General features: G+C 48.6%; 3 protein-coding genes across 3 annotated transcripts in view; 1 reads left to right on the top strand and 2 right to left on the bottom strand.

The window, feature by feature from the left end:
- Positions 1-11,640, bottom strand: part of LOC135908031 (phospholipid-transporting ATPase ABCA3-like) — a 114,311-nt gene extending 102,671 nt beyond the window's left edge. The window contains exons 1-2 of the mRNA XM_065439794.2: positions 11,513-11,640; positions 8,199-8,494 (exon numbers count right to left, since the gene is read on the bottom strand). Of these exons, the coding sequence (XP_065295866.1) occupies positions 8,199-8,494; positions 11,513-11,537 (321 nt within the window). The 5' untranslated portion in view covers positions 11,538-11,640. The remainder of the gene's footprint in view (positions 1-8,198; positions 8,495-11,512) is intronic.
- A 5,156-nt stretch (positions 11,641-16,796) lies between these two features.
- Positions 16,797-19,112, bottom strand: LOC135907183 (uncharacterized). The gene is made up of 2 exons (XM_065438857.2): positions 18,900-19,112; positions 16,797-17,272 (listed from the first exon to the last, which is right to left on the bottom strand). Exons 1-2 carry the CDS (start codon positions 19,059-19,061, stop codon positions 16,976-16,978), a joined length of 459 nt encoding a protein of 152 aa, XP_065294929.1. The 5' UTR covers positions 19,062-19,112; the 3' UTR covers positions 16,797-16,975.
- A 4,785-nt stretch (positions 19,113-23,897) lies between these two features.
- LOC135907188 (beta-alanine transporter-like) lies at positions 23,898-25,783 on the top strand. The gene is made up of 2 exons (XM_070532309.1): positions 23,898-23,995; positions 24,110-25,783. Exon 2 carries the CDS (start codon positions 24,123-24,125, stop codon positions 25,638-25,640), a length of 1,518 nt encoding a protein of 505 aa, XP_070388410.1. The 5' UTR covers positions 23,898-23,995; positions 24,110-24,122; the 3' UTR covers positions 25,641-25,783.
- Positions 25,784-26,363: the final 580 nt, after the last annotated feature.

Genomic DNA, 26,363 nt, shown 5'->3' with positions numbered 1-26,363 from the left:
CTTCCTCGAGCTATGCTGTTTGCCCTTTCGTTCCCGCTCATTCCGTTGTGCGCGGGGCACCACGTAATGCCGCGATCTAAGTCCAGGCGTGAGTCGAGTATTTTTGGGCACTGCACGGTAGCATTTCCCGCATGGAGAGTCGACACGCTGCCTGCGAGTCTGTAAGCACATGAGCCGACTGACCTTTGAAGTCGGCGTCTCGTATCGCAAGCGCTATTGCTGCTGCATCGGCTGTGCATACCGCGATGGTGTTAACCACAGCGGTCATCGTGGTGACTCTGTTGGTTGCGGCGATCGCGTAGACCTCCCAGTGGGTGTTGCATTCGCGTCCGTGTATAGACGGCCGGATTCTTGCTGAATCGCTTCTGCAGAGTACTCGTCTTGGCCTGTTTGCGGCCTGCGTGGTACCTGGCACTCATATTTCTTGGTATGGGTGAGACATGGACGAGCTCCCTCAAATCTCGAGACAGCAAGTCTGTTTCGCCTCCGCAGAACAGGGGTCGAGGGTTGTATCCCAGTGTTCGGAGAGAGCGGCCCTGGGGCGTAGAGCTCAGCCTTTCTCTCTGCGATATCATAATTGCCGCGGCATGTTCTTATATTTGTTGTAGATACCCAACCGCTCCAGGCGCTCCCTGCTGACTGTGTTCGAAAGTCCCAGAGCAGATTTGTATGCCATTCTGGTAAGGGTGTCCACCTTTTTCATTTCAGTTTCGTTGGGTTTTTGGAACGGAGGCCGTAAGTGATGCGGCTAATCGAAAATGCTTGCACCAGCCTAATAGTTTCTTCTTCCGCGAGACCGTTGCGGCTGCGTCCAACTCACCATATCATACGTGCCCAGGGGCGTATCTAGGGGGGGGGGGGCTTATGGGGCTTCAACCTCACCTCCCTCCCCCCCTCCCCGAGATCTTTTAGTGCTGTCCATGCACCGCCGACGAAAGCAACTCCCAGCGCCGGAAATCATTCTGGATTTTGTCTAGAATGTCTTTTTGACGCTCGAAAATACATTTAACCGCAAAGATAGCGAACTCGGGCTGGATTTCGCGGCAACGCCCATGCACCGGGAGTCACATAATGCCAAGCAGCCCCACTCAACCACAAGTTTTCAAGGGCGTTCTGATGGTGAGCGGGCTCGCCGCGGCATCTCGCTGAGGCCGCGGAATCTATGGAGCGCATGGATGTGAATTCCAAAACTTCGCGGGTATAAATTCCATAAACTCTTGATGTGAAAGGTGCATTGACATTTCCAAAGTTTTGCTTTACATATTCAATTGCGGAACTTTGTGGGTTTATTGTTGTTATAAACATTTGACGCCAAAGGTCCATTGACTTTTCTAAAGTCTTACGTCGGAACATACAACGAGACAAGCCAAATCAACGCACTAGCAGACAAGTTGACAAAGCACGCAGCGAGGTTCAATGAGTCGAAGCGTTGTGGTGGTTCATTTGTGCCGCCATGTCACATAAAAAAGATATCAACATTTTTTTAACTTACGCCGAAACACCCATGTCAAGACACTAAGGCCAGCCAAGGTAACTACGTTCTTATTTATTTTTTCTACCTTGACTTTTATTCGCGAGTACACATTGAGCCTCTTCAATTTTTTTTTTGTTCTCGCTACCATACCGGCGGGCTACCAGAGCCAGCCAGAGCGCATACGTTTTTCTCGCGTGGCCCCGACCACCGCGCGGCGCACTTCGGTGCGCGTTCGGTTTGCTCTGGCCGAGTGGATTTTCGCCTGGCAGAGTTTTGGACGTTTTCTGGCTATCAGACGAGAAAAAGAAACAATGGTCGCTCGCCGCCATCACTGTGGGGACTCGAAGGATTGCACCGCGTTCGCTTGAGCTGAACCTCTCCGGAAAGTCTTCTCTCGCCAGTTTAGGATACCGAGCAGTATGGTTCTCAGTGGGCGAAGCGTCTCATGTTTTCTTCGAGATTCCTTCCGTAGCCACATTAGGTGCCCAAAGTACGCATTCGATTGTGGCCAACATACTTTCCTATGTGGTTTTTTCATTTCGGTGCTCTCGCCCCACAGAAGGAAAAAAATACATTGTTGCGGCACAGCGAATTGTCTCATCGTGAAAGTTCGATTTTGTTGCTTCTTCTTTTGTGGAAAGTGTGGGCCACGGGACGCTTCAGTTGCCGAATACTCGTACTATATTATTGCGATAGCAATTATATGGACACTACAGGCGCATTCCTGCCGTCGCCGTCGCCCTCATGTTTCGTATAAAGTCCAAGGGTGATAACTTCGTGACCGCGCGCCGCATGCTGTATGTGCGAGTGAAAAGCGGGAGAGGGGGGGGGAGTGGGTGAGCCGACGATGGTGGCTCAGTCTCGTGTGCGCAAAGAAGAAAGGCGGGGAGGAAGCGCGCCGCCTACCGTCGCGCGCCACAGATAGGGAGGAGTGGATGGAATTGGGGCGGAATCTAGGATTCTGTGAATCTGTGATTGCGCAACATGGTTATTTGCTTTATTTGACGCATTATATACAGTGACTTTTTCTTAGATACGTAGATTTATTGGATACTCATACGTATATTTAAATATCTTGTGGCGTGGTTTCGTGTATACGTGCAGTGAACTTTGCAGTGACGCTTTTTTGCCCTGTATCAAGCTGTGTCTTCGCATTTGTATATCCCATTGTATCTTCGCGTTTCTGATGTACGAGTGCAAGTCAAATGAAAGTAAGCCTACCCACGCCGTGCTGTAATGGTTCGGTTCATTATCTGCGAGGCATGCGCGTAGCACAGCGGCATCTCTCATTTACAAAAGTGGCACGCATGTGTGAGGATAAATGTTCTTTAATGCTCTCATACACTGGGTTTAACATGGTTGCGTGGCATATTGGACACTCCAAAAGCAGAACAGCGTGGTGTCGCAAAATTTTTGACAGCTGAAGGTGTTTCCCAAAAAAGAACTTAGTCACCGTATAGCCGCCGTGTACGTTGAACATTGCAGTTCATTGGTCACTGTGAAACATTGAAGCAAACGATTCAAAGAAGGATGGGGAAGTTGCAAGCACATTCCAAGACCGGGCCAAAGCCATCTTGCAATCCCCCCCCACACAATTTCAGAGGTTGACGAGCAGATGAGACAAGAATGGAGGATAAGCATCGATGAACTGGCAGACCGTGTGAAAATCAGTCAGAGTTCGTTTCACACCATAATTCATGAGCACCTCGGTTATCGGCTCTTGTGTGCGCAATGGATGCCCAATATTTTGATGCACCGCCAGAAGACGGAGAAGTTTGGCGCTGCCTTGACTCATCTAATCCGGTATCGCAATGAGGATGACGGCTTCTTGTTTGCATTTGTGATCGGGGACGAACCATGGTGCCACTACTACGAGCCTGAAACACGACGGCAAAGCTTACAGTGGAAACATTCGAATTTACCACTCCCAAGAACGCAAAGGCCGTCATTGTCACCGGAAAGGTGTTGTTGACGTTTTTTTCGATCGTCAGGGGCCATTACTGATAGAATTTGCTCAATCATGAGAGACTAACAATTGTTTCCGATATGATGAAACGCCGGAACGGCTGCGTGCCGCAATCAAGAACAAACTGCATGGCAAATCGACGAATAGGCTCACCTGGTTCCACGACAATACCCGTCCCCATTTTGCTGATGTGGTTAATACAAAACTGGCGAAGTTCAAGTGGGAAACGCTGCAGCAACCGCCATACAGCTCAGACCTGTTGTCTTGCGACTTCCACATTTTGGGGCAACCGAACAAACAGCTCAAGGGAACCACATTCGTGTCGGACGATGACGCAAAAGGCTCAGTTGCAGACTTTTTGAAGCAGCGACCCAAGGAGTTTTACGAGACGGGAATCGCGCGACTTTTAGTCAATGGGACAAATGTCTAAATTCTCATGAAGTCTACTTTTAAATAAAGTACCCCGTCTGTCATATATTCCCATTGGCTCACATTCATTTGACTCGCCCTCGCATATATTGCAGAACTCCTGCTTTTTATACGTCCTCTCTGTTGCGACTATAATTTCGGTGCAATTACTAACGATACACAACCGGTGACAAAGCAAAGTTGTCCGCTTTGACTGTTCTAATAGTTCGCGTTTACAGAACCGCGATATCAGTTCTTGGTGCATAGCTATTATTTGACTTGCACTCGTACATCAGAAATGCGAAGATACAATAAGATATACAATTGCGAAGATACAGCTTGATAAAGGGCGAAAAAGCGTCACTGCGTAACACATTGGAACAAATGACAGCGTCATTGAGATTTTTCACTGGCCATTGCATATATACAAGCATGCAAACACAGTTCTTGAATGACAAAATTTCATTAACATATTTGTCCTCAACTTTTTCATTTCATGGCCTTTTCATTTATCAGATCAGCGGTATGCACGGCTTTCCTGGTTTCGAACTGATATAGTTCTAAAGTTCGTGTGATATTTTCTTTACTTATTAAATAGGCAAAAAACGTGGAAGCATTGATATCAGTTTCTTTGGGCACAATTTTTGACACATACCAGAATATTCTTTTATGAAAAAATACATATTTTACTTGTTTTGACAGTGCGTAGCGTTCAAGAATTCGTTTGCAGCATTTTTGGCAATGCAGTTATTATTCATGTATTAGCTCGAGCTTTAGCTCGAGCCCAATTCGACGCGGCTTATTCAAATACATGTAAAGCGGAGAAACACTTTTCGGAGATAATTCTGCTAATCGCTTTTAATGAAATTTGTCGCATTTGAGAGAGAAGGTAAATTATAGTGTCTGTTTGAAACGGAATTTCGATTTAGGGCCTGACTTTTGCCTAAAATATTTTTGAAAAATTTGAAAGTTGGAAAAAATAGACGCACGACGTTTACAGACTAATAGCTATGCACCAAGAACAGATATCGCGGCTCTGTAAACGGGAACTATTAGAACAGTCAAAGTGGACAACTTTGGTATGTGAATGTGTATCTTACGTGAATTGGTGACGTTGTGTACAAGGGTTCTGCAAAAGCCGTATTTCCATAATACTAATTTTCTTTAGATTCGTGTGTAACATATCTATTTTGTCCGCTGTAGATTTACTATTATATGCAATTCACAGAATTGTGATATCATTTTTCATTGCTGAGTTACTGAGTCTTAAACTTGATAGTTCCGTTTTCTGAAAATTTGCGATTTTGGCCAATTTTTGATAAAGAATTGACCGCCTAAATGAAAAATTCGAAACCAACAGTCACTACAATTTAAGTTTTTCTTTTAAATGCAACAAACATCGTCAAATTTGGCGCAGTTGTTGCGGGGAAAAACGAATGCCCCTTCTACATGTATTTAAATAGCAGCACCCGAGCTAAAGTTTCCTCTTGAGGAGGAGGCCGAGCGAGGAGGCATCGATCGCGCCGTCGTATTCATTTAATTTCAGTGTTCCTGTCGCATCTATCATACTGCGCAGACTAGCCCACGTTCCTTTTGTGCTAAGCGTTCCATTGAGTGCATTGACTGAAGGCAATTGGTATATTGCAGCTGCTGCGCGTTATCACTGGCTTCCTGCGCAAGCCTAGCTATCCTGATCTTGAACGCTCCCCACAGGTGTAGAGGTGCCTGTCTACTGCCGGCGTTTCGATAGTTGTCGGGATTTCCTGTGCTGTGCGTTCTGTGTACACTCCTGACGAATTCCATCCATTCTGCAGCTCTATCAGGTGGTGTGGTCGGCCTTTGTTTCTCTTTATAAACTGTTCAATCGGTTATCTTTGCTTTTTTTAATCTATGGTGAACCTGCGTCGTGTTAACTGAGACACTACTGATGTCTGAGGTCTTCCCATAGGTTGGTCCAGGTAACGCCTCTGTCGTTGTTGCTGAAAGTTAGGTCCTGTATGGTGTCCTTTACTACACTGCTTCCCGCTCTGGTTGGTTCATCCGGTCGCGTCAGCAGGACAAGCTCATGGTCCTCCTCGAGGCCGGCTAGCCTTTGGCCCTTAGGTGTGCCTCAATCATAGGCCCAATCAGAATGCGGACCAATAATCCCCTAGGATAACTACCCGTCGTGGCTTTTCACTTTGCGCAATGCGGCCGTCACTAGCACGTCGAACTTTGCCTTCCTGTCTCTAGGTGGGGTACACACGTTGGCAATAACCGTTTTCGGCTTGCAGCGTCTACATTGCCAGACCGTGAGGACCTGATGTTGGACCCCGCAGTTAGAGACGTAGGACACGCTCATCGCTATGTCAGCCCGTGTCAGCGCTGCTATCTGAAGATGGTCAGGGTGCGTGTTTAGTTTCGAGAGATTGAGGAAGAGGGGCGGGCTCGAACAGCTATATTTTTTAATCGAATTGATTGCTAATGTTAAGGAGAAAAACTACCTTCAAATATCGAATCGAATATTTTCCTATTCTTTGGCGAGGTAAGATGTAGAGGTTAAGGTCAGTCCGTTGGACGAAGATGCTTATGTGTTAATAAAAGTAGGGAGCAAGGTAACGTTAAAGTAACTGGTTACCTTTTATTAAGTGCTCCGTTACTTTCGTGGGGTAGTAATTAGGAACTGTAATCATTTATATTACTGAAAGAGGTAATTATCATTGTAATCGGTTACTTTTTTCCCGTAACGTAGAAAAGTGTGCTCGGAAAGCCATTATAAGCACACCCATGGTTGCACACGGAACTTCCATTTCTGATTTGCAGCTACTTCTAATCGTAGCTACGTGACTCTTCTGCACACTATGCAGTACAGTGTAGTTTTCCTTTACTGACCTCATACCCTCAAGATTGCTGGCGACCGCTGCCCTGTTCTCCTTGCATATCTTATTCCTGCCAGCGCCAAGCCTTCCTCTTGCTAATTTCATGGTTTCCTAGTACAGTAAAAGCTCGTTAATTCGAACCGCAAGGGGAAGCCGCTTCAGTTCGAATTAACGAAAGTTCGAACTAACGAAAGTGAAGGAGAGCAACAGTACACTGCAATTTGGAAGCAGTAGGGCATGTCAGAAATTTGGCGTGTCAGAAAGTGATCAAGTCGAAGCTCTGGGTCCGACTGTGCCACACCACCGATATCCACCGAAACGAACGTTAGCCGAGGCTTAACACCATCACAATGAATCGCGACGGCCGATACCTCCTAAGCTGAAAGCAGAGGTGCACAGCTGATGAAGACTGCAGAGACAAAGACGCTGAACATGTGAAGGCGGCGAAGGCCCTGATTCGTTGGTTCTTGATTGCAAGCGCAGCTGCGACGTACTTGATTCGCTGTGTTTTGGCGCTTGCCGTGCCATATCCACGCAACATTAGCAGCTGTACAAGATTTGCAAAGCCTCCGAGATTCGCAACGGGCTAGAAGTTTCGGAGGTTACGTAGAACGGAGAGGCGGCAGCCGCCGCTGCCTTCTGGATGTCCCCGCGTCGGTTAGATTTTTTTCCGATTTTGCCTTCTCTCGCCGTTCTCTCCGTTTCGGAGGCAATACAGCCTTGTGTGTAGGCAGTAGGCGCGTTTCTCTGGCCGTGTGCCAGGCGAGCGTAGTTCGAATTATCCGTGAGGGAACCTTCTCGCGTTCGAATTAACGAACGTTTTTATACATAGACTTCTGTGGAGCTTGGCCGGACCAAATCGTACAGTTCGAATTATCCATAAATTCGAATTATTGAAGTTCGAATTAACGAGCTTTCACTGTATTTACTGATTCCTCAATCTTTCGAGTGTAATAATTTTTCATTTCTATTTTTACCCCCCGTTTCGTTCTGACAGCTGATATAACTCGACCTGATCTCCGTGGTTGGAAACTTGCACAATCTGCCGTTTCTTTATCAGGCCCTTTGTTGGTCCGCACCATAAATTTGTCGATTTGCGTGTTCTTTAACTAGTGCCAGAACAACCTGCGAATGGTATTCGAGGTTAGGCTGCTGCGAGCGAATCGTCTGACAATGAATTCTGTCTCAGGTTTGCCGTATTACTATTCATTCGCTCATATATGGTTGCATTTTAAACAAAAACAAACGAGAAAGAAATGCATACCTTGTGTGACGCATGCCACTGAAAATCTATGGAAGCATCTTCATTTTTGGTGATACCCCACATTTTTGCACGTTCAATTGACGTTTTTATGCGTATATTGATCGAGAGATCGCCCTACCCGCTTATGAAGCGAATTCCCGGATGCAACGTAGTGGAAGACGATTCGGCACAGTGCTTGCTGAACCCTGTAGGACATCCATCTATATTGTCTCAAAACAAGTGGCGAACCTGTTTGATTTGCACCATGTCGTGCTCCGTGTCCCAGAAGGTGGTTGGGCTGATGGGCGAAAAGATGGTGTCGCCCTTGCGAATCAGCGGCTCGCGCACCACGGCGCTCTCCTGGATCCCCAACAGGAGCACCACCATCAGCACAATCTCGAGCAGCGTAGTCGTGTAGCGGCGACACAGCCGCTTCACGTAGACGTTCTTCCACACCAACATTAGCAGTTGCCGCCAAGGGGACGGTGCGGGGCGGGCTGAAGGGTCAAACGCAGAAGGGTCCATCGCTGCGGCTGGAGGGGGGCCTGCGGATCGACAAATTATTTCTGGGTGCCGACGCACATTCTCCTCTGAGGGAGGGGAGTCATTCGGATAGGCACTCGCCGTCGTGAAGCACGACTGACAGTATCGAAGACACATGTACAGGCGCCGACAAAAGTGGTGTACTCCACGCAGATTGCTACTGCAGCGGCGTCGCTCGGCATTTTGGCGAGCTGAAGCACGAAACATTAACACGAGTCAAGCGACATGCTTGCAGATAATAAAGGGCACCCATTGGCTGTCTCGATCCCAGATGCTGCCTGTAGATGGCGTTGCGATGCAGTTAGCCGTTGCTCCGGCTCCCGCTGCGTGGAGCCGGAGCAACGGAGCCGGAGCAACATACCCCTTTTGTCGTCGCCTATACATTCTTCCGAGTAAGTGGAGCATTTTTTTTCTTATACGTTTCACTTTCTAGGATGCTGGAACCTGTGTAAGGAGATTAAGATGTGCCACTTCCATTGTGAGACTTATTTGTAATCACATTAAGAGTGACAAACAGTAACAGTGGCAAGGACATCGACCAAAGGAAGAGTCGACGCTCAAGGAGATTCGTTTCACAAAGGTTCCACTTCAAGTAAGAGGAAAATTTTTGCAAGTATATTCCACTTACATCGCGCAAACTCTGTGGGAATGAACTGTGTGGGTATCTGGGTATGATATAGGCTATCTTAATACTTGTTCGCTAAAGTCTTGCGTACTTGAGCGAAATTCCAATGAAAGATGTGTGATATTTACAAAAATTGTAGTGAATTGTTCAAGTGGTTTACTTCAGAGGAAATACCTCATTTCGGGCGAACTTGTGTCCGACAGGTAATCATTTTATCTCGGAAATCGAGAGTCCGCTGTTCTCCGACTAAGGTCACCGATCGTCACTTAGTGACGGCCTTAGCGACCCGATCGGTGTCGGGTCACTAAGGCCCGACACCGATCGTACATGCGTTCGCCCAGCACAGAGGCACGTGTCTTCCTGCATCTCTGCGGCGTCTTTTCTCCCATGCGCCATTGACACCTTAGGGAGCGCACGAACCAGCGCACGTAATTTGAAGAGGGCACGTGTCTTGGGCCTTACTTTTATGCAATAATGAATTTAAGTTGTGGGGCTTTACGTGCGAAAAACACGATATCAATATGAGGCACGCCGTAGTGGGGGACTGCGGAATAATTTTGACTACCTGGGTTACTTGAACGTGGCCCCGACGCATGGTACAAGGTTTGTTTCTTTCCTTCTTTTTTTTTTGCACTTTGACCGCATCCAAATGCGGCCACCACGGCAAAGATTTGATCCCACGCCCTCGGGTTTAGCAGCGCAACGCCAAAGCCACTGCACCACCACGGTGGGCCTGTAATAATTTGCCATATTGATATTTCGTACCGTATAGCGTACGCTTCTAGTTGGCGCACACGGTGCTTCAGTCTATCTATGACGTCGTGCTATGAAATTCCACTAGTACTCTCGCCTTAGCATACAAGATTTTTCCCAACTATGCCAACTAAAATGACAGGCTATGAACAGTGTAGTACAGAGCAGAGAGAAGGATCGGTGAATCCTGTGGGGCAACATATATTGTGCAGTCATGGCGCTATACGAAAAAAAAAATTGGATTTTGTTATGTCGATGGAACTGTCAGATTACGCTAAAAGAACTGGCTCTTACGAGGAGCGGCAAAAAATTAACCTTCACACATGAAACTACTTTCTAGAATTGCTGCAGCAGTGCACTCTAGAACGCTGTGCTCGCGATCCTGTCATTTCGCAGACGTGCACAAACGTGCGTGAACATGTGTTGGTACCACATAGCCTACCGTAGTTCGATAATCGGCTTTTATTTAACCTTTGGAGCTATATTTGAAGCGAAGCTTTCCCTGCGAACTCTACCGGAAGTTCCTGACAGCTGCTGGGTGCTCTTGCTGTCTTTATGAATAGCTCACACTTAAACAAAACGAAAATAAATACGTGCGCGAAGGCTGGACCGACATTTGGTCCCGCAACACATTAACCAGACGCTCCTTCCATTAGGCCACCATCGTACATACGCTGTATCCGTGCCAACACCACTATATCTTTCAGATTATCACCCCGTATGTCACATTACGTAGCACGGGTGTGCGGGAGAATATGCGCACGCACCCGAGCACGTGCGAAAGGGCCACGTTTGGATGGCTTGTAACGCGGATGACGTGGTTTCTGGGCGAAGGCCCTCGGTATGACCTTGCACTCGCATTGCAGTAACGCAGAAAGTAACACAGATTTCTCGACTGTTTATTCATTTGAACAAAACACAGCTGTACATAGATTTCAACAAGGTGCGTTGGATCTGTCGCAATTATTTTTTTTTTTGCCTTTTCTACCAGCTGACAAATGGCGACACTTCTGCAATTTAGTACGTTCTAACAGAAACGCGTCCAGATGAGATGACATACGATGGAGTTTCCGGCAAACTGCATCCTTTTAGTGCCTGTGAAGTCTGTTCTAAATCGTATTGATTGGCATGTAATGAGAACTTGCAGCCCTAACGAAATCAGTGAAATGAAATCTACCCGCCATGATTGTTTAGTGTTTTGGTTTTGCGCTGCTATAAGCACGAGGTCGCGGGATCCAATCCTGGCCACGGCGGCCGCATTTCGATGGGGCCGAAATACAAAAGCCCTCGTGTACTTAGATTTAGGTGCACGTTAATGAAAAAAAATTTCCGGAGTCCTCCACTACAGCGTGCCTCATAATCAGATCGTGGTTTAATTGGCATGTAAAAGCCCATAATTTAATTAAACTGCAATCTATACCGCATTCGTCATCCACATCATGTGTATTCTGAGAACACCAGCAAACAGTCTAGGCACCATGCAAGGGCTACGATTTGATAAACCATCAATGGCAGAGCTGCTGAGCCCTCAAATTAGCTCCCTTGCGCGCGTTCACCCAGTCCCGTCGTCACCAGGGTTACAAGAGACATTCTTGCGGAAAAACAACACGCAGCAAGAAGTTTGGAGCAGCCTTCAACTCACCTTGCTGAGGCTGAGCGGCTTGCATTTCCGAGATCTGGGCTTGGAACGTCTGAGGAAGGGTTCCAGAAAAATCGGCACGAGGAGGCACGCGACCGTTCGTGCAGTTCTTCGTCTTCTGCGATAGCACGTTCGCTTGTCCGACAGATGATTCGGTTCTTGCAGGTTTTAGCGGCTGTGGTTCCGGTTGAATGGACTAACGAAGGGAATTCGTGCTTACGATCGTAGATAAAACCATAGTGACGTAAAAGAGCATGGGGAGAGTTTAAAAGAAAAAGACTGAAAAGCGTGCCACTTAATCTTGGTATCTGAATACCGTCGTTTTCGCCCTCTGTTGCTCCTCGTTGACTCCAATACCGGCCACGTCCTGAATGACTGGCTGGAAATGTTGAACATGGAGAAAATTGTAAAAACACGGTTAGTATCTAGTAGATTTAGAGGCTGCACAGTGACCCCAGGAGCTAAGGCGAGTGATTTGCACCGAAGTGCGAACCAACGACAGCTTTTGGTTAGCGTAACCCTGGAGAAGCGCAGCTTGACAGTCCGCTCCTTTATTGGTCTGCGCCATTTCGAACCTCGAGAGCTGTTCTCCAAACATCGATGTTAATTAACGTGGCGAATTGGGCGTGTTGGTACATACTTGAAAAGGCGGCAGCGCAAAAAAAAAAAGAAGACACGGACGGATGTTGATTTCTGAAAAACGTGCCTTGACAGTTGTTGCCTCATTTGGTACGGTTTCGCTTTACTACTGGCCCGCACCCACTATGGGGAGATTCGTCCTCTTGTTCTCTCCAGATTTTTCACTGATGCCGGTGCTTTCTTTTCACGGCCCCTTAAAATATTCTTCGTGGGATGTCCGTTGGAAATACAAATTCCATTTTCTTTCTTTCTCTCTTCCTAACGTTGTTTGCAGACGCCGCTGAGCGACTGTCTCTTCCATGGTGCTCCTATGGACGCGACATTATAACGAATAGAATGCACGCAACCCAATTCTCCTACCTTTCCTGGTCCTGCGGGGCGCCCGACAACCTTCGTCACAGGGTGATGGGGTGTCCTGCCCTTGCAGAAAGAAATAATCAAGCAAAGGAAGACGGAGAAAGAAGCAACCGCAGACACAACCACAAACGAAGACCGCTAAAGCTCGTGGAAGGCCATGCTCACGCCCTGGATTTGGAGGACCAGCGCAAGCTGGTGAACCAGGCCTGGGAAGCAGCAAAAGCCAATGGCTACCTGAACTGAGGAGGCCACCCGCCTTGGGTGAAAGAAGAAGCACTCTTTCTCACTGATCCAGGTTATTACACGTTTATTCTCTCTCTCTGTATTCCTAACATTCCTTCTTCGAGGAGACGTGTCATTGGCGAAATCGTTTTGTTTGACAATGGAGCTCTAGCAGCTTCGTTACATAGTTCTCAAAGATATGTAAATAAGCGGAGAGTGCCTGATAACGTGGGCTAACTACCAATATACTGCTATTCCAAGCCGCCGGCAAGGCGTTCGCGCTCATTCGTAGCGGCGAAAATTTACTTGTGTTTGAATGCTTAATATTATTTAGGCTGGCCTATGGAAGATGTCGCCCTATGCTCGGCAAGCAGAAATCATCGCAAGCCTAACAACATACACTTCCGTCACCCCTCGTGGAAGGGCGCGTAGAAATCCTACACTTATCGCCACGGGAGGACCTAAAATAATAATATTTATTTCGGCGTCAAATTTTAATAATATGTAGAACAGGACAGTCCGAGCTGCAGTGACATGTCCGACTGTCCCCGGCAGAAGATAGCAGAAGCACGTTAATAATGCAAGGCTACGATACACAAAAATTATGAACTGCAACAAAATTTCGAGACGCGTCAACATAAAAACTAAGATTTGCAAATAAAGGCAGTAAATGAACGATAATGCAGAGTCAAAATAATGGTTACAAATTTCACAGCAAATATTACCGGACATTTTCTCGTAAATACCCGTTTATTGAGTGCTTATATAGAACCACATGGTGAAATGGTGCTTAGCACATAATGGAATCTATGTTGCACATATAAACCTTCCTTCAGGTGACCAAAGCCTGCGAATAAACAAAGGGCATAAAATGGTGTGTTACGCTGGGTTAGGGTGGTTTATGTGGTCACAGGTCACTGAAATGAAAGAAACTAACTCACACTCGCTCGCAAATAATATTTTTTTGCTAGCGGTTCACTGGGACGCACACTCGCCAGAATTCTACTCAGCCACGCTCACTCGGACTCACTCTGCAGAATAATGTCTAGCTGGAAAGATGGTCTGGGTCCCTGTGTTACTTCTTTAGTTGTCGGACATCACGCTAGACGCTGAAAATTCCGTCAGTACGCTTCGGTACGCAGAATCTACGGTAGATTTGTCTATGACATAACGTGCCATAAATGCAGGTGCGCGGTTCCAGCAGTGACACTGCTGACATCCACATTTGCTGTCGAACGCATCGAAGGTGAGCAGCAAACTCGGATGAAGGCAAAAGATGGGAGGGATTGCCACATAACCATTTTGAATCCTAGTGATAAAAATATAAATGAAAAGTTAATGCCAAATATGCCCTGTTAAGAACGGCCCGCTGACGTGCAAGTTTTGCCAACCAGTTGCGACCGCGGGCGTCAACTTTTCCTGGGGCGTCGCCGCAAATCTCTAGCCACGGCGTGACTAAGTCGACTGTGTGTCGAGAACAATACGCGCGTCCTCAACTCTCCGTCGCTGGAGCCGATTTTGACGAAGCAGGCTTTGTGCCTGCACTCGCCACCGCGGACCTGATCTGCTATGAGCGGGGGAGATGCCGAGGGAACGTCGACGGAGACCCCTTCCCACGCACCGTTCTTCAAGTAAGCCCCGAGTTCTGGAAATACAGTCGGACCTCGACGAGCTACGTGAACGTGTGTGTGTGTGTGTGTGTGTGTGTGTTTGTGCGTGTGTGCGTGCGTGCGTGCGTGCGTGCGTGTGTGCGTGTGTGTGTGTGTGTGTGTGTGTGTGTGTGTGTGTGTGTGTGTGTGTGTGTGTGTGTGTGTGTGTGTGTGTGTGTGTGAGCCCTCGCGCAAGGAGGCGGCTGTTTCCGTCACCTGGGTATCGGGGAAGGTCATGTATTAGTCAGGAAGGGTATCAGTCATGTTATACTGATACACCTTCTCAAGCAGTCATGTTAGACGGATGCACTTTCTCTCGCAGTCATGCTAGACTGATGTAGATACTGTAAATAAACCCATATTCCTCGTTCTCGATGAGAAGCAGTCCTTCCCTTCATCAACGAACTCAGCGTGGATAAGTTGGACGACGGCATGGGCCAGCTACCTTCGAATTCATGCCGGACTCCAATCTTGACAACGGATCACGAGCGATGGGATTGAGCCCCCAATCTTGACAGCCCTCACCAAGTGGTGGGCAAGCGGTGATCTCTAGCTGCTGAGCATGCAGAGTGAACGGGAGAGAGTAGCCTGGAGAGCAAGCGGCACAGGTCAGCTGTGACGAGAGCACCACTAATAGCTACCGTCAAGCAAACAGTGTCTTTAATAGACCAGGAAACCGTTGAGGACCTACAGGGCATACTCCCCAAGAGTCATTGCGTAGACAGGTCCTGAAGAGATCGTAACGACCCGGCGTCAGAGAAGGCTGGCTTGCCCAGCTATAGCTGGCTGCATGGCGTCATGCTCCCTCCTAGTTTCTCTTCTGTTTCCATCCCCCTGGCACCAACGCATCCGCGCGAAAGCTACATCGGCAACGGTCATTCGAAGTGTATAAGATTCATTATAGCGCTGCCTTAAGTTCGGCTCAGCTCATCGTTCCCGAAGGCTGCACTGGACACGAGCGTTTCGAAGGCCTGGTCGCCCCACAGAAGCAACAGGAGTACAGCTCATTATAGAAATTGCCGGAAGCTTTGATTTGGAACACAACCAGAAAACGACTAGTGTCATCCTTTCAGTCGTCGTCAGTCACGCTGCATGCCAGCCAGCACTGATTGCTCACGAGCGCAAGAGCGCGGACGCACATTCCAGACAAAACGGGAGAGGTCGAGCGAGCGCTGAGATAAATAAAGCGCGGTAACTGAGCGGACCAAACCTGCCAGGCTCGAGAAACCCAGCAGGCGTCAATCACCCTCGCTCTTCGCAAAACAACCCACCATAGTCGGAATATATAGCCTTGTCAGTCCTTGGACGCAAGGGCAAAAAGGAAAGTTTACACGCATTTACTACTCGTCTGTGGGCAGATGCTGAGCGCTTCGCCGCGAATGTTCCCCGACTTCCCTTGCAAACCTACCTCCAGCGTACGGCGTAGGAGGCAGGTTCCGCGTACGAGGCAAACCTCTACAGCGGCGATCAAGGCAATGACTGGCGTTCAAGGAAGTCAGAAAAAAAAAGAAACTTGTATTTTCTACTCACATTGAGCGTCAGAAGCTGGCATTTTGTCTCGACATCAGGATACGCCATCTCTCTCTCTCTCTCTCTCACCTTTTTTCGGAATTCACAGAGCCATTTGAAACACAGGCTGAATTATTCACAAAGGTTTAGCGGTGATGCTGGACGTGCAGGAATGAGCGCGAGTACCTCGGTTGTAGAATCACTTACGACCTACACGCGGACCGCTACAAACAGTAACAAAAAGGCTTATTCGAAATCCTATCAACAAAGACTATTCTGGAAAAACTGAAATATCATGGCACAGAGCAATTTGTAATGCCGAATTCGATTGACTTTTGTTCTTCAAATTGCAATCCCCTTGCTCCTCCTGTTGCCATTTTCGCAAGCCGTGTCGAACCTGTTTGCCATGGTAGCTCGATCAGTGACTAGTGTAATGTTTCTGGGCACGCGGTCACGGCTTTGATCACGGCTGCGGCTGATGCATTGAAATGGAGGTGGAAACCAAAAGAAGGTCGTGTACCCTGCATTGAGTGCACAATAAAGAAATCAAGGGGGTGAGAATTACTGTGAAGCCCCCCGCTACAGCTGCCTCGTAACTCACTGCGCAGCTTCTATACATTTAGTTTGTTTGTAACGAGTCAGCGCACAAAAATTTTCACATCAGTCATAAATACTCTCGCAAATTCATGATATCAATTGGGAAGACGCAACCCTCACGTGTTTAAACAAAAGACGCGTGAACTTTACACATGGTTTTACGTGCATAAAAAGGAGGAGAGTGGTTTTTGGCGCTGATCGACGATGTCCCCTGACTGACTGACGCGGTGGCCACTTTAATGACTGCCAATTTTCGTGTGGTCGTCGCCGCGAGCAAGGAGCCAGAAGTAAATGAAAGCACTCGAGCAGAATTGCCGATTTCATCAACTTTACTACTATTTTGACAAACAAATTATTTCGAAGAAAAAGAAAGAATCCGAGACACCTGACCGCTGATGGCACGCAAACTCGTGCAGGCAAATCATTTTTAACCATCTTGACCATGGGCGGTTGCGGCGCGCCAGCAGCCTCTACAGCGGTCGCCTGCTACATCCTAGTAGGTGCCGTTCCCGTGCCGAGGCATCGCTCTAGCGTGCAGGCGGGAACCCCTGATTCCGTAGGCGGCCACCGCCAGCGTGAGCCCGATCACCAGGCTGAAGACGAAGACCAGCAGGGGGCGCCAGCAGCCCGGGGATCGAGCGAGCGCCAGAATCTCCGCGCGCATGCGCTGACGGTCGCTGTTGGTGCTCCGCCTCCTGCGGCCGCCATTGTCGCCGCCGTCGCCGGACGATGCGAGTGCGCGGCCGGGCGTTGCGTACTCTACCAATGGTGGCGACGATGCCGCCAAGGCCTGAAAAAATTGGAAATGACTGTCGTGCAACGGCGTAAGGTTTGTTTCGCTTTAGAGGATATCGATTTGCCGATTCGCATGTTCCAAAGACAAGTGAAGCAGGAAAATAGCTCATTTATACGCGTGTTCACGGAGTGGGCGCATAGCCTCAAATTTTGTGACGTGCTACTTTGATGCATTCTTTTTGGGTTCCGTCAAAAGTATTACCGTTTTTCGTGTATAGGATCTCTTCCTTCTTCTTCAGAGATTGTTTAGGTAGTTCATACACTTTTCATGAACTCATTCACGCAATCATGCACATAGAAATAAAAACCTAGCCAAACAATATTAGCCTGCATGATGTTTGCAGACAACACCAGCACAGCTCCGTAAGGTGAACGTGAACGGTGAACGTGCCATGCAAGCAGGTGCCGAGTGCTCCTTACATACTCAAAAGCACTTTCAGGCTAAGTGAGGGCACAGCCTGAGGAGCGGGATAAAAGGAAGGCTGTTAACTACCGAGGGATCCAACCTTGCAAAGAAATGCCGGTAATTGCTCCACCCGAGTGCTTGATTTTAACGTGATAGCGTGAAATGCCGTATGTCACAGAACACCCGGCGTGCGGCGTCCAGCGTCGGATCTCATTTCGACAAAATGATTTTCGAACCACTCATACCCAGGCCCTCCATGTGGCGCAAGGAAGCTACTAAACTAATGGAAATTCTCAAGCTAAAATACCTAGAAAAATCGAAAAGTGCGACTTACGCACAACCTACAGATATGATAGCGTCGGATTGTAATTTGGCTATACGAGAAAACATAATTCTGTTACGCGAAACGTCAAATAAACCCCTTTCCCAGCATTTCTGCCACACATAGACCGGCCACGGCTTCCGTCATTCGCGCGCAGCGGCGCGTGAGTATTTTGGAGGCCACGGAGCGACGCGCCCGGTTCCTTGCTATACCTCAAGATGGCGCTCACCTCCGCCGCATAGCGGCCCACGCAAGAGGACGCGTTTCTAGCAGAAAGCCCGCCTTCGTGCACAGCGTACGCGGCCAGCGTTTCCTGGTAAACATTATGGTTGCGCACGTTAGAGTTGCCGGGAAGCATGACAAACAGTCAGGGATTTTGGAATGCTAGCGCGTTCCGCTCATAAAGGCGTAGTTTAAGCGCCCCCAATCTTTTCACTTCTGTGGGATAAATACGCCACAGAGTTACGTGTGGCGTATCATGACACTTATAGCTAGCTAGCATTGTTAGGAGGAAATGAAGAAGGTGGCCAAACGGAGCAAAAGTAGGCGATGCCGAGGCCTCTCGACATTGGAGTTCTATTGAAAGCATGCATGCCCTAGCCGAATGATCACCTGCTCCCAGAACAATTGAAGGGGCCACGTAGTCTGAATTCTATCGGGTCTCGGTACAGCTTCCAGCTAGAAGGTGAAAACGCGTCCGAGTGCTTCAGGGTAAAACGCGGCGCTCTGAATGAATTAGGATAATGTCTTCCGATCGTTCGATTTCGACAAGTGGAATGCAAAGCGCAGCACGAGAGCGTCCTACAGCGCTCGAAACCGAACAGTCGAATGTATCATTACATTCCGCCCTTACACCATACTGTGTTGTGCTCGAGAACAGCATCGAAAACTTACGGCCAGCGCGCTGCTGTACAGCACCGGCTGCACTGTCACCGGAGGACCTTGGGTCTTCTGGCGGCGCCCTGTCGGTGCGGCAGCAGGTGGCGCAGTGCTGTCGATGGAAGCCGCGGCATCTGCGTCGCCTGTTCGTCGAGGGTATTCGACCTCGAAGGACATCGTGAACGGACTCGTGAATGATTCAATGACTCGCAGGCGACAGTGTTCTTCGTCTTCCTTTTCTTTTCGCTTAGGATCTACATCTACATCTATTTCAGGTAGGAAATGCTCAGATATACTTTATATAGCTTGTACATAAAAGAACCCCCAATCACTAATTAGAAATCAGACCCAGAATACAGGCAGATGATACTAAGGTAAATAAGCATTGTGATTTTTAAACAATCGTGCATCTTCTTGGATGCAAGCTGCACTTGCGAAAAGCTCCTTGCGCGGAGCACGCGCAACTTTCATGCGGAAAACAAATCCAGTAAACGTGTGTGCAAGTGCTGGAAATTCAGAAGAATATGGTAGAAATAGAGAGAGAGGGAGAGAAAGAAACAAGTGGTTGAATTAGCAATGCAAACTCGCGGATACAAGCAATGTTTTGAGGCAACAAGAACAACAACGACACTGTCACGGTTTTCTGGGATATATCCGCCTGCAGAGCCGTTTACTATGTCACCTGGCAGAAAGGATCGCACCTTAAAGAGGCCTTGAAGCGCTTCTCCAACTAATCATAGAATGGCGTCACTATAAAACTACTTGTCGCACGGACATTATGCTGCAGGAAACTTTCAAATCCTTCATCTATAAGTGGCGTTATCGCACATACACCCGGCTTTGTCTCTCGTTTCGCCTCCGCTAACGCGCTGGAAGCTACACAGCGGAAAAGCTAAGAGGGCCAAGCCCCGGCCAGAAGCTGAGTGTCGAAGCGGCGAGAGGGCTCGTGGCGACCGCGGTAGACTACGCCACGCCGCATGCCACTGCCACTTCCGAGGTAATGCGCAGAATACGGAGCTACGCCCAGTTCAAAGATGAAATAATTTGTCTTTCTTTTTCAGATCGCAGAAATATATTTCTCTTTTTTTTCATTTTTCATATATTTTTCAAGCCCGAGCATAGTCTCTGAAACAAATCGCCTGCAGGTGGCCGCGAACGCCGAGAAACGCGCCATGCGGCAACCGGACTCCTCTCTCACGCTTCTTTCTGGGCACACTGCGCCATCTAGGGGCGCTGCCGAGAACTCCGTGTGTGGCCTCCGAGACGAGAAGCATGGCGCGCCGGTGACTGCGAACGCTGAGGATTGTTCTTTCGCTTCCCGCACACTCAGTGACACACATTGAGCGACCCACGTCGGCGAGAGGTTCGTTGTGCACATCTGTACACATTGCCTCATACTCAGTGACCTAATTTGGCCCGATAGACGGTCTTGAACTTTGTTTCCTCAACACAGCAGCCATATTCGCTACCGATTCCACCATGGTGACCACGTAGGCAGGAAAACGAATTAGATACGTATATACATAGATGTCGATAGTTGGCCCCCCGAAAGTGCATGAAGCCCCCTATAAGAATGCTAACGCATCAAAATATTGCGGTATTCCAGGTTCACCTTTGTTGTAGAGAAACTATAGAATAAGGACGAGAATTTTCGTATTTATTGTATATGCGGTGTTTGAAGAAAAGGCGTGCTTTTTTATTGAGTTGGGAAGATAGCATTTCAGCCTGGGGGTTATACATCAAGAATCTAGTTAAGACGTTGGCATGAGGTGACAGGAACACCGTCGCGAGTACGTTTTCAACCAGCAGCTATGGAACATTTTGTACCAGCGCTGCGTCGAATGATCACTACAGACGAGGAATGTGAAAATCCCCGAGGCACCAACTAGAACACAAGTTTGTGTAGACACCCAGAATAAGTTGTGACTGCGATTGCTGAGTGCATGATAACCACGTTCGGTCCCGGCATGTTACTGAAGCCAACTAAAACTGGTATTCGCCTACCGTGGTGGTTCAGTGGCAATTTCTCGTACTGTGCACGAAGTCACGGGCTTGATTTCACAATGGACGCAATTTGCTGGAGGCGAAACGCGAAAGGGATCGTGTACTTACACTTAGGTGCAAGATAAAGACCCCCAGGTGGTCAAAATTATTCAGGAGTCCTCCACTACGACGTCTCTCACAGACCTGGGACGTTAACACCCATGAATCGGTCAATTAGAGTTGTATTTGACATTAGTAAGGTGATTACCCATAAAGGGTCCCTGAAACGGTATGGACAAATTTGGTGGACGCGTAGGGTACAGCTACAGTAAAACTTTGGAGCCACAATTTAGGCGAAACAACTCATATTAAAACAGCTACGGACGATTACATGTTACCCTCCTTCCTAGCCATGCTTTTTCTCCTCAACTCGTTTGTCGAGTGATCGGGGATAAGCTCCGCCTTCACTGGTTCTGCGTCATGACGTGACGTCGTGTGGCTGCTTCCGGTCCTCTTGGAGCCAACGCGCGAAGCCTGAAACCTCTCCACTAGCCGCCTAGCTGGCCGTCGATCCCCCGCGACAGCTATCCAAGCAGTGTGCGTTGTGACATTCTGTCGGACCGTTCAATTGGTTACTGCTATATTAACTTTGTGTTTGTCTGGTTGAGCCATGTGCCACCAAGGAGCTACACCAAGGAGGCCGTTCACGTTTGCGCCTCCGCTCACCGGGTCATCATGAACAAAATTAATCCGGACTGCGGGGTTTCACTCTATTGCAGTGTGTGGGGGTTTGCTCGATTTAGAACACATGCTTTGGCGCTGCTTGGCGTTGGCCGGTGATGGTTCTCGAGGTGAACAGTGGTGGCAGAGGATGCTGCACAGTGAAGTGCTGGCGCACCAACTCAGAGCTGTCCAGAGGGCCCGTGTGACGGCAGAGGGGCTCAGCCTCTCTGTACCGATGCGGGAACGGCCCGCATCAGTCCCTGACTGATCCCTCAAGACCTAAATACAGTTCTTCATACCATACCATACCATACCATACCATACCATACCATACCATACCATACCATACCATACCATACCATACCATACCATACCATACCATACCATGCCATACCATACCCGGTAAAAAGCCCAGTCCGCTTGAGCTAACGCTTACGCGAATACCGGACACGCTAAAACTCTCTATTGGGGTAATAATCCTACGGCGTGAAGTGGCGGCCGCGAACGCGTAGATGATGGCGCCGATCGTATACCGACAGAGCGAGGCGCTGCAGCCACTCCGCTCGTATGCAGCCTTGCAGAGGGACACGATGTGGCAGCTTTGCATATCGCCGATCGCCACGTTTGAAGCCCCTAACCTAACAAGGGCGAACCATGGTGCTCGAGTAAAGAAAGCTCGAGACCAACACTGATCGCACGGCTCGCGTCAACAGGCCACACGTTGTAACACAAGCAGACGACACTTGCTGTGTGCCGGAAGTGCTTGAGTGTAGTGATAACTTGTCGTTGTGTACTCTCTTTCTGTTACTTTCTTCATAGAAACAAATTAGCCAGCATTCCAACTATTGCGAACAACACTTGTTCACCATGGAGTTGGAAAAATTATCGATGACGCGACCTGGCTAGACAATCGGAAAGCTCGTCGAGTTGACGTCAGTTGGACAGAACGCGTGAATTGGGATGGGACGGCTGAAAACTCAGGGGAGCGGCGCCGCTGCGATCGCCTGCGGTGCACATGTTCAAAACCTTGTAATAAATTACACGCTTTATGCGGAGTGCTTAAATGTGTCACTTAATGATAACAAAACCGTACCCAAATGACCATGTACATCTGTATAACACAATCAAAATCATTTCAGGGTCCCTTTAGCTAATTTAATGTTTCTTGTTAACCTTGACGTCCGGCTGAGAAAAATGTATCAAGGATGAAAACGAAATTTTGGGGCTCTCTGTACATGGCTCTGCTGTACAGGTTGTTTATACTAACTTTTTTTATATCCTTGTCATAATCGCCTGCAAGAGTCATTTGAGTCCTGCAAGGAATACTGGAAAGGAATACTCTAAAGGAAAGAAGAAGGAAAAATCGTCTGCCCTAATTGTTAGACGGTCAGGCTGTTGGGCTGTGAAACGTCAGTTCGATCCCGTTCGGAAAATTTTGTTGTCATTTTGCAGAGGTCCTAAACAAGGCGAGAAAGGAACCTACAATTTATAGCTTTGTTTGCCTGGCACCAGGCTTCGCATTAAAAACCTATTGGACATTACCTGGTCCGTACTATCCTATCACCGGCATCCAAATGCCAAGAGGGCTAACCCTTTTTCGGTGGCTTCACTGCAGCACACAGGGAAATTTACTCCTAGACGGTTATGGAGTTATTGCTCCCGGCTAGATGTATTTTGTGGGTGTGATAGATTAGGTACCTCGAAACACTGTTATGTTTTGCTCTATCAACACAAAATTGTCCTAGAAGAATGAAGTATAAGATTGTATTATTTAAGATAAACTGTGTAAGCCCCGTAGGGTGTAAAATTAATTGCCACTGAAACACAAGGTAAAATCGGAAGAGTGGGAAACTTTCTGCTTTTGAGGCAAAAAGTTTTGCACCTTTCAGGACTTTTCCCTTAAGAGCAGCAATATCTCGTGAGTGCACTTACTTTCTTCACCGCTGCGTGCCTAGTACTGTTTGATGAAGAATGCAACACGCATGTTATCGTGACATAGCGTTCTTGATAGAAAAGTAGCGCGCCGATAGCTTAAAGAAGGGAAGCTAGCACTTGATGAAGAATATTATCGAGTGAAACGCCGTGAACCCCTAGCGACGTAATTTTTTTTTCATAGTGTAAATACAATTCTTTTAGAGTAAGAGCGGCAACTTACCCCACGGTAGCTATTTCATTTTTTTTTTATTCGCAGGTACCTCGTTCATTTTGGCTGATCTATGCCTCGTGCCACATGCCCTTGCCCGTGCATATTAGCTTGTGCGCACGCGGTCACAATCGAAGAAGAAGCAAGCGTCAGGGATGGCCGCACACCACGACCAACGGGCCACGACTCCACTATCTGTGCCCGGCGAATCAGCCCCGACGAAGCCAGCGCCGAAGCGGTTAGGGAACCAGGTGCCGTATGGGTACGGCGCCTACCAAATGCTACACGTATTCGGCGCAGTCATCATACTCTACAACTACGGGCTGCACTACGAGAGCTTCAGGCTAACAGCTGGCGTAATGGATCACTGGTGCAGGCGGCCCGATTCCATGAAGAACCTCAGCGTGGACGAGTGGAAACAGCTGGCCATACCGGTGGACGAGCGAGGCGAGCACAGCCACTGTACAATGCGCGACCCCCCGGACGGTGGCCATGCGGCTCGCATCGTGCCTTGCGCATCGTGGGAGTTCGACCTCGACCAATACGGGAACAACATCGTCAGCCACTGGAACCTCGTGTGCGACAGGCGCTGGCTCATCGACGTCGCGAGGCTCGTGTACGCGGCTGCCAGCATAGCCACGCTGCCTGCAGTCGGAGCGCTCGCGGACAGCGTCGGCCGCAAGGCGGTACTCTTCTTCACCGTACCTGTAGTCCTCATATCGGGCGCCGCTAGTGCCATGCCGAATGACTTCCACTTTTTCGTGGGCGTGCGTGCCATCGTGTCAGCCTCCACGAGTGCCCTCGTGGTACCTGTGTACGGGCTGGTTTATGAATTGTCGCCGATTGAAAAATATCGTGATTATGTAATCATGATCGCGATATCTGCATTGGTGCTATCACCGATCACGCTGCTTACCGCTCAACTCGTGAAGGCAGGATGGGCGACGCTGCAGCTGATACTGATGGTTCCAACGTGCCTTCTCCTGCTACTTTATTACATCATCGATGAGTCACCCAGCTGGCTTTTGGAGACAGGCAACGTCAAAGAAGCCGAGCGCATCGCTTTGCGTGCGGCAAGTATAAACAAGGTCTCCCCAGAGCACTGCCGAGATCTCATGGCAGCTCAGGCAGCGGAGATTAAGGCTCGTAGTCGGGAGGCTGGAAATAGCAGCGGTATCTGCAGCCCACAGTTCAGAGCTCGCACCATTACCATGTGCTATATGTGGGCTGCGATAAGCTACGCCTACGACGCCTTCGTCCTTAACGACGGTGTTTTGGTCGGGGAAATCACAATCGCGCTGAGTTTCATCGTCTCTTTCATTGTGCTCGTGGTCTCAACGCCCTTCATTGCTACTTTCGGCTACAGGAACACCGTGAGCACCACCGCACTCGTCTTTGCCGTAACACTGATCATCCTGGCCACTGACCTACGGCAGCAGACTGCGTTGCGTGATTCACTCGTAATTATAATGTGCGCAACTGGAACCGTTTGCTTTACGTTCTATCTCATCATATACGTCGTCGCGTACCCGGTCATGACCCGCTGCCTTAGTATCTCCGTGGGTCTCGCATTCACCCGCTTGGGTGATACCTTGGCCCAGATGAGTCCAGCGCTGCTTGGTGGCCGCCGTACAACGTTGCAGCTTGCCATTGCTGCCGCCTTGATGTCACTTTTCGTGGTGGGTGCCGAACTTGTGCCCTGTCACATTGACGTTAGGCAGCAATACCAATTAGCGCCCAGCAAGAGCTCCGGCCTCGCGACAAGCGAGGATAGGAAGCGCGCCCTGCAAGAGACACTAGTGCGTATGCCAAGGGAGCCCGTGAAGCACCGGGGCACCCCCATCACGAAGGACAGAGCAACATCAAGCGACTTACCAATAGGAACAGCTCCCGAAAAGACATACTAGAACTTTCTGCGCGCACATGAGATACATATCGCTTGTACACCACGGCATCGTTTCTGTGGCATCTAGGAGTTCACAATTTTGCCACAGTTTGTCACACACTTTGGCGTTACTAGACGTTCAAATAGAGTATTTCTTGTATATTAGCTTTGTAGTACTTTGTCTTGTTACGTTGCTGCAACGGTTTGAACTTGCAGGGACGGCCGGGTCACTTGGAGTGTCTGTTTGAATGTCCAAGCCCGTTCCAGTTTTCTACGTTGCCTGCCTCGGCCTGCCTCGCGTTCGCGACAACGCGATTCCATTGATACTGCCAGAAACCATTTTCTCCTATACTTTTTTTTATTTTTCTTAGACCTAAGTGTCCATGTAAGCGAAGCGCCAGGATTTCGCTCCGTGCTGTCACTCGGTCTCTATTCGGAGAAAAGAGTGCGATGGCAAACTAAACAAGGCGCTTCGTATGGTACGACTTTGTGACACCTGTGTACGTGCACTCGTGAACGCTGTTGCCGATTGGAAGAGTGTGCGTAACCTTACCCCAAATATTTATGACGTATTTATAACCCGTAAAATATACATGACTGTCTTGCAATTGTAAGCGTGATTACCCGTAAATTCTTCTTAAATCGCAGGTTTCTTTTCAAGCCCTCTCAGGATTTCTTGGCCGTTATAGGTGCTGCTGCTGCTGCAGTCCGGAAGTATTAAAAAAATTCTTGGGTATTACGTGCC

The sequence above is a fragment of the Dermacentor albipictus genome, chromosome 1 (assembly GCF_038994185.2).
Source record: "Dermacentor albipictus isolate Rhodes 1998 colony chromosome 1, USDA_Dalb.pri_finalv2, whole genome shotgun sequence".
Classification (NCBI taxonomy): domain Eukaryota; kingdom Metazoa; phylum Arthropoda; class Arachnida; order Ixodida; family Ixodidae; genus Dermacentor; species Dermacentor albipictus.
This window is presented reverse-complemented; position numbering and strand designations above follow the sequence as displayed.

Excerpts from the sequence above, each read along its gene's own strand:
- LOC135907188 (XM_070532309.1), top strand. The coding sequence starts at position 24,123 with ATGAAGAACCTCAGCGTGGACGAGTGGAAACAGCTGGCCATACCGGTG.
- LOC135907183 (XM_065438857.2), bottom strand. The coding sequence starts at position 19,061 with ATGTCCTTCGAGGTCGAATACCCTCGACGAACAGGCGACGCAGATGCC. Across the intron at positions 17,273-18,899 it reads TGTACAGCAGCGCGCTGGCC|GCCTTGGCGGCATCGTCGCC; the intron begins GTAAGTTTTCGA and ends CAATTTTTTCAG.